Source organism: Molossus molossus, unplaced genomic scaffold (assembly GCF_014108415.1).
Source record: "Molossus molossus isolate mMolMol1 unplaced genomic scaffold, mMolMol1.p scaffold_m16_p_7, whole genome shotgun sequence".
NCBI lineage: Eukaryota > Metazoa > Chordata > Mammalia > Chiroptera > Molossidae > Molossus > Molossus molossus.
Window position 1 is genome coordinate 24,115,357 of NW_023425401.1, and position 17,073 is coordinate 24,132,429.

The 17,073-nt window shown below is 37.5% G+C and overlaps 1 protein-coding gene across 1 annotated transcript in view; it reads left to right on the plus strand.

Moving 5' to 3' along the window:
- Positions 1 to 1,468: 1,468 nt before the first annotated feature.
- The window catches only part of ETV1 (ETS variant transcription factor 1), an 87,346-nt gene continuing 71,741 nt past the window's right edge, over positions 1,469 to 17,073 (plus strand). The window contains exons 1-5 of the mRNA XM_036246872.1: positions 1,469 to 1,657; positions 2,089 to 2,220; positions 3,002 to 3,089; positions 4,490 to 4,537; positions 13,865 to 13,918. Coding sequence (XP_036102765.1) covers positions 2,176 to 2,220; positions 3,002 to 3,089; positions 4,490 to 4,537; positions 13,865 to 13,918 — 235 coding nt within the window. The 5' untranslated portion in view covers positions 1,469 to 1,657; positions 2,089 to 2,175. The remainder of the gene's footprint in view (positions 1,658 to 2,088; positions 2,221 to 3,001; positions 3,090 to 4,489; positions 4,538 to 13,864; positions 13,919 to 17,073) is intronic.

Here is a 17,073-nt window from a genome sequence, read left to right on the forward strand (position 1 = left end):
GCTGCACCCGGAAACCCTCCCTGGCTGGGGTTAAAGTGCAGTTCCCGCTCAAAATGCTTGTAGGTGCGTGTTAGAACCGGCTACTCTGATTTACTAGTTTCAGAGAATGCACGGTGTGTCCTCGCTGTCTACAATTATTGGGTGTTTCTCCAGTAATAAGCCTTTCTAAAATTTATTAGAAAAAATTTTTGACGTAGATCTTTCTCCTGGTTGCTGTGGAGTCTTTTGCGCTCACACTCCATTTTAATGCGTCCCCATACCGTTCCATTTAAGGAAGGAAACTTTCAAATAGAAATTGAGAAATGAAGCAATGGGCGGAACAGCTGCTGGAAACATACTTTAGTCTCTAGATTTGGTCGCCACCAGGATCACAAGTGAATTTCATCACTACTGCGTCCCTGGTCCCATCCTGCGGCCTCCCAAGCCCTGTTGGGCCGCGGCTTCTTAAGTGACGCTATAGCTCCAAGCCCCACAGGAGATTCAGGGCGACTGGTTTCAGAGTTGCAGCCCTCACTTTTTTCACGCCCTTGTCTTTGTCCTTGAAACCCGAGTCCCCTCACCGCTCGCCCCCCAACTCGGGGCTGTGGCTATTTAAAAGCAGAAGAGGAAGTGAAAGCGTCAAGTACAGTAAGTGACACCCTCAGTCTCCGTGTATACATAACAAAAGCTCAGGAAATGTGCGGGTCCCTAGGATATCCGAGCCACCCCATCCCCTCCGGGCTTCTCCCCACCTGCAAGGTGGACTGGAAGCACCTTGTGCCAGTGTGCACGTGGGGGACATTTGATTTGTATACCTTTTCTCACCTAGATTGCTCCGTAGCCTTCCCAGTTCTCCCTCTTAGCACAACCGCTCCTAACAAGCAATTCCTCTGTTTTCCCCTGGTGCTGTCCTCAGAGATTCTTGATTATACTGTTCCATGAGTGATTTGGATCTTGTCTTACTTGAACAGGGCCGTTTAAAAAAAAATGTTTTTAATAAACCATAATTACGGTGGTGGGTTAAAAAAAAAAGGCAAAAGAACTTGGGCCAAAAACTTAGTGGGAACGAAGCTATCGAGCTAGGTGGGCTCCCTATCAGGTTAAAAGTGGGGGGTGGGGGGCTGGCAATCTTGAGGGAGGGGAGGGGGAATGAGGGGAGTCAGGAGGCACGGGCTTGGTGGATCATGCTGCAGAGTATATACCTGAACCGAACAAAACGTGCTTTAGGAAAGTAGCCCAAGATTGAACCAAACACACGAATAAGGAGGACTGGCGACTCAGTACACATGGATTCAGTGTCCCGGGCGCCTTAACAATAAGCAGCGGGTTAGGAAGGCAGTCGATTTCCTCCGTGGCGTTTCCAAGCTGTGGACCCTGCGCCAGCTCGCCTAGCACCCCCCTGGGTAGAGGGGTGCGGGAGATCCAGGAGAAGGGGCAGCAAGGCGCCTGATTGACAGCCCGAAATCTGATCTTGTGAAAGAGACGCGGAGCCAATGGGAGGCAGCGATCCATCAGTTTGGATTGGAGGCCCCTGGAGGAGAAGTAGAGGAAAAACCACCGAATTGAGCTCTGTCAGAGGCGCTTTCGGCTTCCAAGGGGGAAGTGCTGGGCAATAATTAATGTTTTTATTAAATTTGGAGGGAATTTTTTGCAGCAGTTCGCCTAGCGTGGCCTTCAGGTGGGTCTTTCCAACAACTTTTTATGTCTCTCCAGATAATTGCATGGTTGTGGGTTGCAAAAACTATCCTTATGAAAGAGGTGTCTCCGTCTCTTTAGTCCCGTTAGGTGCAAAGCAAGCCTCGTTGATCGCCATTGCTAGTTTTGCACACGTTTGCGAATCAGAGCTGCCCGGGGTACACCGACCGCGAAGGGAAACATCGAGAGTGTAAATAAATACATCGTCTCTAGTTCGGATTTTTGCTACAGCCGAAAATATGTAAATTGTGAACTCTCTAGGCTCTCTTTGGATCCAGGTGAAGGAGGCTGGTGTACTGAGGGTTATTTTTGTGAATGGGACAGTCGGAGGGTAATTAGCTATGCAAATTCAAGAGCTTCATTCATTTTTTTTTTTTTTTTTTTTAGCCTAAAAGCCATCTTGTTCCCCTCTAGGTTGATAGAAGTCCAGATCCTGAGGAAATCTCCAGCTAAATGCTCAAAATATAAAACACTGAGCTGAGATTTGCGAAGAGCAGCAGAATGGATGGATTTTATGACCAGCAAGTGCCTTACATGGTCACCAATGTGAGTGATCAGGTCGAGAGTTGCTGTTTATAAACTTGACTGGGGGTGGGGGGGTGGGGGGGAGCAAGAGGGTTGGGATTGCAGATACTTTATCTGCTTTGTTGCCACTGTAGGGCGACTCTGCTTCTAGAAGCCCAGTCTTCAAAATGAGCTTACCTTTCAGTGATTTGGATAAGGCATAGTTTTGTTTTTAAGACTCCTTTTTTCTGATTAAAGGGCCCAAGATGAGTGGAAGAGGAGATGGAGGGCAGCAGCAGCTGCTGCACTCAAAGTTTTTGGCTGGGTTTGTCTGCCACATTGAAAAGAATGAAGTTGAGACAAATGCTGACACTTTGTGTTTACATGGGGTGTTTTTGTTTCTTTTTTCCCCCTCATTTTCTCTTATATTTTTCATTTCACCACCTTCTTCTTCTTCTTTTTATTTTTTAAAGTGGGGAGTATCAGAATAAAATTCATTGTATTTTAATCTAGCTTTGATCCAGTCTAAAATCGACTTTAAGTGTAATTGCTTAATGTTTTGAAGCTGAGATACCATGAATATATGACTAGTAAATAGTATGCTAGGATCGGCACTGGGAAGCAACTCTTCCTGGCTGTTGAGTTCTCAGCATAAGCTTTTGCTGTGAAATAAATGCAGAAAATGAATATTAGAACTGATACCATAGACTTACATTTTTCTATTTAGAGAGAGGATCCTGTAGACGTCTGTATGCATGTGTTTTTGTGTGTGTGACTTTTGAGGTTTACATTCTTTTAAAGGATTTTATCTTTCCCTTTGTAGAATCAGCGTGGGAGAAATTGTAACGAGAAACCAACAAATGTCAGGAAAAGAAAATTCATTAACAGAGATCTGGCTCATGATTCAGAAGGTGAGGTTTGATTTTGGGCTGAAACTCCCTCTTTACCTATATTCCCCACCCTTATAAAGAACAGCACTTCAATCTTAGCTTTAAAATAATAAGCATTCAAATTACTGTATTGAACTAAGACTTTTACTTGGAGCAATTAACATAGTGTGACAGTTTGCACTGGAGGATATTTTATGGCCTTGTCAGAAAGAAGGAAATAAAAAGTTAACAGTGACATCCTTCTTTTACCTATAAATGCCCTTGTCCACATAGCATATAAGTAATCCCAATTGTACACTAAGGTAACAATTTTTAAAAATCCAACACAGTGGGACAAATGAATCACCTGTGTAAACTGCTTAACTTCTCCTTTCTTCATTAGAAGTTAAACAATATAAATAGTTATTTGATTTTCCATGCCCTGTACATGAAAACCGTATACAGTTATTCAACTTTTTGTGGATGATTTTGATGACTCCATGGTGAGGTCATATACCTTATTTCATAAGTCTTAAGGTGTTCACTGAATTATAATTAAGACCTAATTAATAATTATAAAACTTATCTAGAAAGTTAAGTAACAGGTTATTTTTATGAACTTTTCATAGAAAGTCAATATATTATAAATTATTCCAGCCATATTGGAGCATTAATAATAAAATTAATGTACTTAGATTTAATTATCAAAGTTCAGTTGGCCATTTAGATAAAGGTATATTGAATTCTGAAACTTCCTCAAATCTTCTTAATTATAGGATACATCTCTCCCTCCCCACTATGACAGAATACAAAAATTTGGACTTGATAATAAACAGGTGCCTGGGAATTATCTTTCTTTGACTTTTGTAAACCTATTAATGTAGAAAGTTTCCTCTAAACACTTGTATTTAAAAGTTGTTCCTTTTATCTTTGAGGCATTGAACCTGAAAACATATAGTACTTTGAGAATTATACCATGTGTTGTTATATCTTTTATATAAATTTCAGAAGATATAAATAAAATATTTTTCAGCTTTCTAAACTTATCCCTAGTATTTTACAAGAGTTGAATAAATTTAAAAAAGATGTCCATGGACATACCTTTACCTAAGTTTTTTTCTATTATTATTTTTTAATCCTAGTGTATGTATGTTGTTTGATGTTCCTGAACTTACTTATTAAGCTATTTGTTAAAAGGGGGGTGGGAGTGGGAGAGATATTGACTTTAGTATTTAGTTGACCAAAAGAATTTCTTAAAGAAATATTACTTAATAACCATAAAAATGAACAGGTTATTGAGGTATGTACATTATGAATTGTTTTCTTTCTCTGTTGACCCCTCCCCAAATTAAATTGACATATGAAAACATTTTATGACAAATATTTCTATTTAATGAAACCTAAAGGTTTGCCAATCTTTATTTCTTTGACTTGTTTTTTAGAACTCTTTCAAGATCTAAGTCAATTACAGGAAACATGGCTTGCAGAAGGTAAGGCAAAAAAAAAAAAAAGCTTTAAAAAGAGGGGAGAAGCAACTCTAGAAGGGGGAAAAAAAGTCCTGAACTTGCTGTCTTAATGTTCAGCCCAATTAATTGAGCTCTAAAAGAGCCACCTCATGTGTCGTGCATACATTAGAGCCTCCGATGAGTTTGTCTTTGGGGAATCTGGGGCTGCACTACCCAGTGTCATCACAAATTACCAGGAGAAATTGCTTCCAGCTCACAATCACATCTGCTTTTGGCAAGAACTAATGCACCAAGACTTCAAGTTCTAAGCCTCTGTTCAGATTTTAATTGCAATTGATCAGGTTTATATTATTGTACCTCGAGAGACCTCCTCGAGCCAGAACCCGGCTAGCTGTTTTCTTTAGAGCAGCGCATATCATTATTTGGTGTTCTGGTGGAGGACTTTTCTGATGGCAGAAATTAGTTTCTCTGGGTTCATCAGGACGGGATGCTTCAAGATTTAAGTGCAAGTGTCTTCTTTCCACCTTGTTCACAACACAGAAGGATAGGTGTGTATCCAATTCTTAGGAAATCTAAGCTTTAAAATAGATCTTTGGGGGCTTTGAGGAATTTTTAAATGTTTTCTATTTGTTACTGTTATGTGGTGTTTGTTGAAATTGACCTTTGTTATTATGTTACTTTTATTAGGATTTATTTAATATAGTAAGGAGAACTGTAAAGGCATTACTTTTATTTTTGATCGCTTTTTGCTAAAAATCTGTGTTGCAATCTATTGTACCTTTTATTATGTAAACTTTTAATTTGTAGCAACAGTGAGACATTGCTTCAGTACAGCTTTATACAACTTGAGAAATGCCTAATGTTGAGGGACTTTTGTTGGTATTCATAATTTGACATTTTTCTTTTGGATTTGTCCTAATAAATGTAAAATATTAATTTTATCCTAAGATGTGTTTGGTGGAAAACAGAAAATTTTAGATATTTAAGCAATGAATAAATTTTTTTTTTTCCCTCCTGTCTTTACATTATATGGGAAACATGCACTTTTTGGAACAGATTTTTAAGATGGTTAAGAGAGAGGGTCTCTTTAAATGGAAGCCAAGTGTTGCTATTTGGGGCTCATTGCTGTGTTTTATCAGTGGTCTTGCTTGCAGTTGATCAAGTTGCTGTTAGCATGTAAAATAAGTTTCTTTGTTTTGCTGATACTCTAGTTCTCCAAAGAGCTTTTGCAATATTTTTTAATCTTTTAAGTTAAATAGCTTTCTTCGTAGCCCTTCCTAAAGGGTGATCATATTTGTATGTTAATGAAAGGTAAGTATTAATAAAAGTTTTAGTTATATTTAAAGGTCATTTTGCTTGTCTCTGTAAATGAAACTTATTGCAATAGATTACTTATTATTGCAACATAAGCCATATATTTCAATGTAACTTTTTCAAGAAAAAATTGCACAGAGGTTCTTGTATCAACTTTTCTCTGTTAGTCTGCAAAATTGAAGGTTGTGAGACCATTACATTTATGAGAGAATTTATTCGCTTATCCAGAATAATTTAAAATATCCATTTTAGTTGTCCTGAAAGGTTGATTTGTTCTTTAAGATATTTAAGTTTCATTGATTCCCAGTCAGTGCACTTGCTGGCAGATTTTGAATGTGCATAGCAACTCTGTTCCTGGAATTTTAAACTGTGGAATCTGTGACAGCCTCTTACCATTTTATAATCAACTTCAGTACAGTTTTTTACTTTCAACTTGTTTTGTTTTTCTGTCGCTCGGATAAGTAATTTGCATAATTTATCTGAGTTTATCTTTTCAAACTCTACACTGACTATTCTTACTCATAATTACTCACATACCTGTAAATCAAATCTGAAGATTTAGCTTTATATAAAATGAACCTAGAAAATGACTCAGATATTTGGAGGAACAAGGGCTTTTACTTAGAAAATAAGTCATAAGGTTAAGGACATTCAGGAATTAGTCCTTGGACTATTGTACTGAATACCAAGGTGGGCTACTATTTGTAAACTATGGATGTAATTGCATTTTAGAATAATTTTAACATTTTTCAAAATAGTTTACATTAATTTATCCTATCATAATATAAGCAAAAAGTGGTTAGTGTGATTTTTAAATATAGTAGAAGAGAGGTTTTTGTTTACTATTTGTTAGTAGATTGTATATTTATTTTTACTTTTAGCAATTATATATAATTATATTTTAATTTGACTTATTGGCATCTTGTACAATATTAGCTAAGAAGAGATCTCAAAATTAGACTAGTTTATTTGTAGCTGGATTTGTCCATTTATGTCCCTCTGGACATCCAGAAATTAAAACATTGCCAAATTGGCTGATATGAACCGTTTACATATTTCTTTTCATAATGCTTTGTAGCCAAGAAACTGACCATGGAATTTTAAAGCATCTTGACCCTTTTAAAAAAGATCATTGGCAATTAACCAGTTTCTCCCTTGAGTTAGGATCCCCCTGGGAAGTTAAACAGGTCCAAAAATCTACTGGACCTGAGAGTCAAGTTAGTTGTCATGTGTCATAGGAAAATCATGTGAAAAAAGTTATCAAAATCTCTAAATAGTTGGAAAATGATATAGCCTAGCATGTTTGTTTTTCCCCATAAGAATTTTGTAAATTAGACCCAAAGGGCAACATATGGATTAGTCATAGGTAAAAATTATTATGGAGCAAGAAATGTCTTTTATGTCTAAAGCGAAATTGGGTTAAGGCAAGACTATTTGAGGGTGGACCTGAAACCAGTTTTTTCAGTTCACTAAAGTTATCTCTAAAAATAGAATTCCATTCTCTCAAAAGATTCATTCCCAGAGATCAAATATGTTTGTGATGACTGTAACTCTATATTAGTATCACTTTGCAGTACTTCCACTGTAGTTTAAAGATTTTTAACATACATACCACAATTCAAAATAATCACATTTCATCCTGAAGAAAATCAAAAAGGTGATGTTTTCAGTGACACAGTCGCAGTTCCAAAAAGAGGGAATTTGACTATTTTAAATTTTGCTACAGCTACTTTATATTGTAATTGTGACTATGTACAATTCTTTATTGATTCTTTGTCTTTTGAATTAGATTGCTACTGACAGAAAGGCAATTTCAATTATTTGATCCCATGAAATAATGAGTTCAAATATCAATTCTGTCAACATCATGGTCATGTCTTATTCTTAACAACTTGTTTTAAGTGGCACTTCAGCAAATGGTGTCCTAGAAATTCATAGTTAAATGGACCCTTTAGCGTGTGGGGACAGAAAGAGCAAAATGTAAAACTGAGTTTTAAAGGATAGCATTCTTCTAAAGTTTGTTATTAAAGCTTACCTACTAACACAACCGAAAGAGAAAAATAATAAATTTCATGCATATCTAGTGTAAATACATAACAACTTTTCAATGTTATTTTTGCTGTTGGTTTAGATGTTCTTGAAATTCCCTTTTGTCAAGAATATTAAGAAAAATCAACAGTGAATCGCTGCCTTCAGGGTAAAATGTTTTCCATTGGTGCAGTAAGTCAAATTGTATGCGCCTCCACACTTGGGTAAAAGTTTTATCTCCAAGAACAATCATTCTACACCAAAGGTCTTTACCTCATGCAGATTAGGCTGTTTTGTTCTTTTGTTTTACCTGACTTTCAAATAATAATCAGGTTGACTTAAAAGTAATGATGTATCTACTTTTAAAAGTAGATTGGATCTCCTCAATTCACCTGAGTGACTGATACTGTTTCTATTTAAAGTCATTTATTAGACGTGTCTTAAATAATGTTATACGTATTGTCATCCAACATATTCAGCAATAGTAATGGACTCATTTTCATTTTTCAAAAAATATCCTGTAACTTAAAAAAGAAACGTTTGGATGTACTCTTGAATGTTGTTTGTTTTCATGTGATGCAGTAAGAAATCAAAGCTTGAAAAAGGCATTATTTTTTTGAGGTTTACCAAAAAAAAAAAGGAATTGAGAATTTAAGCATTAAATCACAGAAGTCTATTTGTTAGAATTGAGCAAGAATCTTTTTTGGGGGCAAGGCTATTACTCTACATTGTACCAAGAAATTCTCTAAAACGTGAAAGATTTTTTCCTTTGTACTTGATTAAAAGAGAGCAGGTAAAGTCAGGCATTATATTTCGGTATATTCATTGGAATTATATAAATACCTCTCATCTAGGGTCTACTGGCTAAATAAAAATGTTTTATAAGTATAGAATTTGGATTTGTTGTAGCATAATATCATTTTTCCAGAGGGCTGTAATAAATGTTTATGAAATATTGCTAAGCTTTTCTAGTTTAGTTACTGAAAATGTATAATTTCTTGAAATGTATAATATAACTTTATTCCATTTGACCTGTGTGTAAACTTGTAATTTAAAAAAAAATCATCATCATCATCATCACCATCATCAGACCTCTGTGGCGCTGGAGAAAATATTTGGCTACAAACAATAGCTCTGAGCTATCCTTAAGTTTTTAAGTCACTAAAGGTCAGTGTAGGGATAGGAATTAAAGCTAATCTGAGACTAAAAAGGACCAAGACTTACTCTTTTCTTTCTTTTAGAACATAGAGAATGTCTTTATTAAGTATTAAAGATGTTTCTGCCATGGGGGAATAGCCCCCTTTGAAAATGTTTATACTTCTGCATTAATTAATACTTATACATTGATACAATCATTTTAAAGTTATAAGCAGATGTGGTATAAAACCAGGCATAGTGGCCTCGTGATTATTTTATTCCATGGCCTGAAACTTCATTTCAGCGTTGAACAGTATACCGCTATGTGAAAGTTGATTTTTGTTTTACTTTTACTTACAATTTACATTTCTTCGAAGAAAGTTCATCTTAACCCTTTGTTCAAAGTGAAATGCTACAAAGTCAACAGTAATCTGTTAAAATCTTAGGATAGAGTAACTTTGACTAACAGGCAAAAAATAATAATAATAAGGCATCGCTTTTTCTCTTTCTTTCCCTCCTTTTATTTTACCTCTTCCTTTTTAGTTTTGTACATTTGAGTATGTGTGACAAGTTATCCTGTGAAGTAGGATGGGTTAAATACAAGAAACGGATGGATTTCATTTTGTAAACTTGTCATTTTCTTTCCATGTGTCCCTTAACGGATCTGCACTGGAATCGAGCTAGAGCAGTAACATGGTGTTTATCCTGCAAGTTCAAGTTGACTTGCTGTATGTAGCTCTCTGGAAGGGTGTGACATGAAAAGATTGTGGTCGGGCCACATGGCTCCTGCTGGACTGTGTTTTTGTGAATGGAGGCAGAACTCCAGCTCGGCCTGCTTGTCTGGAGGAATTGCAGGAGATCAGCTGTCTCATTCACCGGCAGAAAGAATGACTCATCCATCTTCCGCCTTGTTTGGCTCCAGGTCATTGTTACAGTGGATAGAACTGGTTTTAATTAAACATTAACCCCTTTTAGACTTGACATGTGTTTCATTTGTAATTTTCCCACTTTTCTCCCTCTCTTTAAGAGAAGCCCAACAGGCACCTAGTGTGTGAGAAAAAGGTGTTTTGTTTTGTTTTTGTCCCCTTTCCCTGCAGCTAACTTTGGAAAATATGTCAATGCTCACGTTTTCTTAAGTCTGGATGATTATTTGAAAGTTGAAAATACGCATCAAATAAAGGCAAACTGTTTAAAAATTGCCCACCCACCCCCTGGAAAGCGTAGAAAGTGTATTCAAATTCAGCTGGAGAGTTAGTGATGCTGTGACATCTGGGTCTCGATGACTATTTTCATCAGTTTCTTTATCACGACATGTGTTGCTCTGTTAGCATGAAGAGAGAGAGCAGACAGCAGCTTTGGATCATCATGTAGGTAAAGCGAAGAGCTGAGTGCACACGCTCTCTCCTTTTAAAGCCCAAGGCCTGGAACTTGATGGCAACTTGTCTGTTAATGTGCGCTGATCTGATAGAGCCGCTGCAGCTCTTACCAGTACAATCCACGCGCTGCATCCTCTTGAAAGCCTTTTATTGGTCTTTTGGTACCTGCCTCCCCCTTCACTCCTACTCTGCCTCTTCGTCTTTAATTACGAGCATGTGGAAACACTTTCATTCCTCAAAGGTGATGATTCCAAGCTTAGTTGGTAATAGACAGTCGTGGAAAATAAAAACACCCCATTTGACTTAATTTTTTTCAGCTTGGCCTCTATCATCAATTTTGCGCTTTGGAGTTGGTACGACTTTGTCACCAATGTTTAGGCAGCTCCAGTTTGTCGTTTCGCAGAATTCCCGTGGAAGGCGGGGAAAAGGAAGTGTGGGCCCTGAGGGTGACAGTGCTTTGTCATATTTTCCTTGCCCAGCTCCGACTTGTGGTTTTTGTTCATGGCTTTGCTTTCGCCCGAACTTCAAATTAGAGGTAGACTCAAGTCTTTGTCTATTTAAGTAGCACGCTGCCTCATTTGGGCTATTCAGTTTCTGAAGATTAGCTTCTGTGAAAAATGTGAGTCATATGTTTTTTGTTAAAATTCTGTAATATGTTCAAGCATAAGTGTGAAGTATTTATTCAGCATGTTAAAAAGTTAGCACAGAAATAGCCGTTTTCCTTCTTTTTTACAAATTGCTTGTATGCAGCTATTTTCTGGATATTTGTGAGGTAGAAGTTCTAGTTTCTTCTGCTCCTAAAGCTTTGTCTTTTCCTTGCAGACAGATCCCAGTACACACCTCCCCCCATCAGAGGTTTTTATGCCTTTCTTGAAGTGGTATAGATCGTGGAGTTGCAACTTTGTCTTATGATAGTAAGGGGAAAAAAAAAAAAAAAAAAAGTCTGGCCTTTAGGACATTCATAGCAAGGGTATTCAGTTACAAATACACTTTTGTTACTCAGAGGCTATTTTTAACTATTCCTGTAAAGCGATATTACATTTTTATTAGGTTCTTGTAAATGCTGGCTTTTTAAAAGCATAATTGCTGTGGTTGATAATTTTTGCATCTCAATAGTTATGTCTGTTTAGCTGTTAATTTAGAAGGAAAACCAAAACATGTGGTGATGATGGAAAAAATATGTAGGATTTGATTCTGTCTACCTGCTGTTATTTATTAAATAGACATTAAAAACATTTTTGGAATTTTTTGGTGTGGAGACTCATTTTAAAGGGTACTCCTCCAGTTGTAATTTGTGAGTCTATGAGAAGACTCAAGCTTACTGCAACGCAAGAAAAATGTTTATAGCCAAGAGAATGCTAATGTCCAAATTATAGCTGTTAGTTTTTTCCATGTCCAATGAATTCATGTAAAGTAAAGATATGAAACTTGCATTGTAATGATTGAAGCATTTCTATGGTGAGTAAAAATGGATGAGAAATGGGGAGAAAAAATGGATGGGTGGTAGAGAGAAGAAAATAACATTTCTTGAATATCTGGTATTGTCTGGCAATTTATTTACACTGTTTCATTTAATCTTCACAGAGTATCTCTTATCACTGTTAATGAGTCAAATGGAGTTCACTGAGGTTAAATAATGTTACACAATTCACATAGCTAGCATGTCATCAAACTCTGATTTGAAGTGTGCATGACTTGAGTGAGTTAGGTACCAGATATTAGTGCAATAGGAAGAGAAAACACTTCTTCAAATAATAGGCATCAGTTATAATTTGGCAAACGTTCTTCATTTGCTTGGTTTCATTCTGTGGCAGAGAATGAGATTTGTCTTTAATAAGCTTAACTATTGGTGTACAGAAGAAAGTTGTTACAAAGTGAATGCTAGACTGCATCTGTTTTGATAATAGGCAAGGTTGCTATTGGTTCTTTTCTTAGTAATATAACATAAATTTTATTTAGCCAAGTAATTGTTTTTAAAAATATTATTTATTAAGCTGGTAAAAAGAACCTTTAATTATATTATATGTAATCCTTTTCTATTAGAATTTTTAAATACATAATTTGTTTTTATGTTCAGTTTTTCTGAACTAAATTGAATTATCAACCCAAAACCTTTTCAACAGAGACTGAGCATTTTAATAAGCATCCCCCCATACATAATAGGCTCTTTTAAAAAAATCAATTGACATCTGTTTAAATACGACTTGATTGGATAAAACGTTTCAGTATTGCATAATGTTAGTAAAATAATACAAGCTAATCAAATCACAGCTAAAGTTAATTAGGATGATAACTCATTACATTTTTTACCAAATTAAAAGTAACCTAACTTCTATTTTACGTAGTTTGTATATGTGTGAGTGTGCAGATTTGTGTGCATGTGAAAACTTGTTTCTGTAATATTCTATTCATTTGGAACAGGTCATTTTGATGTCTAAATTAACCACGATGAAAATATTGTAGAACTGAAAAAGTTTTCTTGTGTTTTGATGTTGCTGAATGCATCAAGTCCTTGCTATTCAGTAATTTTTTCCGTTACTAAAAATAGGGAAGCTGTTTGACATTAGGGCTGATGAAATAGTGATATTCTTCTTATTAATAGTCACCAGGAAACTATTTTGCATGAAAAGATGGAGTTTATTTATATTATTATGACCATAATCATTGAAATAATAACATTTTATAATAGATGATCAAAATCAATAACAATAATTTAAGAAACTTTGTTGCATATTTTGGCCAAACTTTTTTTTTTTTAATGTTTTTTTTAATTGATTTTATTTTTTTTAGAACGGAAGGGAGAGGGAGAGAGATAGAAATATCCATGAGAGAGAAACATGGATCGGCTACCTCCCGCAGGCCCCCCTCTGGGGATCGAGCCCAAAGCCCTAGCATGTGCCCTCACCAGGAATTGAAGTGGTGATGTCTTAGTGCCTGGGACTGATGTTCAATCCACTGAACCACACCGGCCAGGCTAGGGCAAACATTTTTAAGTATGGTAGTCTGATTTGCAATAGATAGAACATACCCAACATCAGACATTTCTGCAAAGCAGAGGGATGTGTGTAATAACTGTACATTATTTGAAATAATGTGGTTACTTAAATGGATTGCTTAGCACTGACAGTAGGTAAATTGAAACGCCTTTTACTCCAAAAGTATACCTTTTACTTGCAAAAAGAAACACTGCAGTTAATAGAAATCCTATTGCTTCTTTTATTTTGCATGTCTTTTCTGTCTGGCAGGTGAGATTCAGAGGGTCGGCCACATGTATGTATATTTCTGACATACATGTTTTCTAGTTGACATCAATGCTCACTTCAGTTTCCCCTTCCAAGTAGAGTTGTCAATACCATTTTAAATACAAGCTCATTGGCAAATAATAATACATTTTATGTCAGCCTAAAAGTATCTGACATGGAAGATCTTACTTGACATTCCTTATGTCTTGGCAGTTTTTCTCTTAATTTTTTTTTTAATTTTTTTTTTCCTTCAGCTCAGGTACCTGACAATGATGAGCAGTTTGTGCCAGACTATCAGGCTGAAAGTTGTAAGTATAGTTTGACTCATCTCTTAATTTTTTCTCTTCCTTCCTTCCTTCCTTCATTCTTTCTCTTTGGTTTGTTTCTCCTTCCAGTGTCTTGCACTGTGTCCATGCCTTGTTAGCTTGCAGTCACACGGTGGTTTTATTTGTCCCATTGTGACATCAGCAGAACCCCTGTATGATCTGAGCAGAGCTCCAAATAGTAGCCAAGGAAAACTGATCTGATTAAAAGATGGTCCTGTTCCCTGCATTTGGTCCATATCCTTGGGGAAGAAACAGAGAGATGCACGGATGTGCACGTGGTTACTCCCAGATTTTCAGTGTGTTCACAAGGGACAGTCTGGATGCTGATGGGAGACAGTCACTAGTGAAAATCCAGATGAGATTTTATTGTCTAACATATAAAAATTCTGGCCCAAATATTTATCGGCGTATTGTGTTTTTTTGCTTTCATGAGCTTTTACCTGCTTTGCTTCGGCTCCTGGTTGCAATCACAGAAATGGAAGCGGCCATTGGCTTCTCTTAGGATCCCTTCAGTGTTTCTTTCCGTGAGTCCTGCTGCAGGGCCGGTCGGACTGCTCCAGGAGTGATTCTTGGTTACTGTGGCCCCTGTAACTGTAGAGTGTGCATTTTACCTCTGCAGACATGGTTGCCTTGGGGTTTACTTCTGATATTTATGCTTTGCCGCTCTGCCAGCTAACTGCAGCTATTGACCTGCATTGCAGACAATAAAGAAAAGGGTATAAATACCATCTCGATTATGAAACTGACCTAATACATTGGTGTTCTGTTAGCACCATTGAAAGCTCTAACTTGTTGCGTTTTTCCAGACTATTGACGTATTCTCAGGAGACAGTGTCAGCTGCAACCAAATATGCTTAACATCTCACAACTTATCAAACCCATATTTTCACACCTAATAGCATAAATCTAATACAAATACCTATGTTACTTCAAGTAACAGATGTTTGTGAGCAGTGTGTTCAACTTTTATGTTTGATATCTTCCATGTCCCATGTGTCCAGAGTTGTAAGACGTTTCTTCCAGATCCTCTCCCATGTTAAATGTTTTAGTTCACCTTTGCTAAAAATGTTTTTCCTATTGTGGTGAAATATACATAACAGACAATTTGCCATTTTAGCCATTTTTAAGTGTGCAGTTCAGTGGCACGTAGATTCTTGTGCAAACATCAACACTCCCCAACCCCAGAACTGTCTCACCATCCCATGCTAAAACTTTGTAAATTACTAAAAAAAAATCTCCCCCTCCACCCCACTCCCAGCCCCTGGTAACTGCTATTCTGTCAGCTTGATTTTTGATATGAGAAGAGAAATGTGTTGCTTGATGTCTGAATATAATTGTTAGATATTTGATTTTATAAAAACCCCATACAGCAATGATTTAGACCTTAATTACAGACTTTTGGAAACTCCCAGAAGGATGATAGCTAAGGATGACGGCTACGCAAGGCCCTCCCCTTCATTAAAGTGTGGGAAGAGAATGGTCATATTTCCAACATTTCCCTTCCTGTGGGGTTCTGAGTTTTTTCCAAAAGCTAAACCTGTCATCTGTGTGGGAGACTTCATCTCATTGAGTCATTGTACATCTGAGAAATTGGTACTGATTCCAAACACAATGGCAAATGGCAGGGTAAAAGAACTACTACCTTAAGGTAATTTTTTTTTTTTTTTTTACTCCTTTTCTTAATTGACCTCTTTTTAGTTTATCTTATTCTTCACAATGTTGTTTCTTTGAACTCTTCTCTTGGTCACAGTGGTATGATTTTTCCTTTCTCATTTTATTCCTTCGATTCCTGCCTGTCACTCCACTCCTCCTCCTTACCTTCCTTCTCTTTCCTGGGCTTCTGTCCCCAAACCTTGCCTCTTATTTTACATGAGTTATGATAGCACAGTCGCATAGAACCTTCTGTGATGATGGAAAAATCTGTATCATTTGATAGTAGCCACTGATCACATTGGTCATTGAGCCCATGGAATCTGGCGAATGGGACTGAAGAAATCAATTTTTAAATTCAGGTATCTTGACTTTATATAGACACATGTGGCTATTGGCTGCTGTAGTGACCAGTGCAGTTCTGTATAGCAATGGTTCCTACATGGTGATCTCTGGTGTAGGTCTCCACTCTGGCCCTGTCCACTGGACTTCTTCCCTGATCCACCCCTGGGTCCTTGTGCCATGAGAAAATGCAGCCCTCTGGAGTCACCCCCCAGCCCTCAGCTGAGCATCGGCATAAAGCAGCATTTACACAGCAACCCCGCTCTCCAGCGTGCTGACCCACAGACAGTTCGCACTCAGCAAGGCCAATGCTGAATCCACTCTTTCCCCTGACCAACATCTCTCCTCCTTCCGACGCTTTTCTAAGCGGATGTTACCACCGTCCAAGCTGAGAACCTTTGCTTTATCCTCGGTCCTCTCGGGTCTTTACCATTAACCTTATTGCCTAACAAGTCATCGAGCCTCCCTTTCAAAATTATCTTGATTTCCTGGCCTTACTCATCTCTATTCACCGCCTCAGTTCACACCCACACAGAACCTGCCTTCCGATGGGCGTCCTTGCCTTCAGTTTTCCCTCCTTCCCGGCCGCTCTGCAGAAGCATCAGCGACACGGCCGTCTGACCTGGTTACTTTTCTTCTGCAACTTCCTTCAGGACAAAGTCCTAATTCTTTAGCTGTACAGAACATTGTTCTATAGCCTAAGCCTGGACTACTGTTTCTGTTTTAACTTCTGCCACTCCAGCGCCCTGTCCCTCCCCGATGTCTCAGGCTGGGCCTTCTTCTAATCTTTCAGTCCTCCGGAGGGAACTCTTTATGCCTCTTTGCCTTTGCTTGTGTTCATTTCGCTTTAACAGTTTCCACGTTTGCTTCGCAGTCTGGTGACCCTCCTACTCCAGCCTCTGTAGACTTCATCCCATTGAAATCTTCCTTGACCTCTTCTTCGTCATCCTTACCCTGCAGAGTTAGACTCCAGCCCCTTGTCTCTTGTGTTTATTGTATTACAATATTTTAGATACACGCCTTTCTTCAATGAGAGTGTGATCGCTTAAGGATTAGGAGCACGTCGTATTCAGTATGCCTTGCTTGTTCTAGAATTGTCACCACGATCATGATCGGCTTCTTAGTGCTTATTCTCTCCTAGGTAT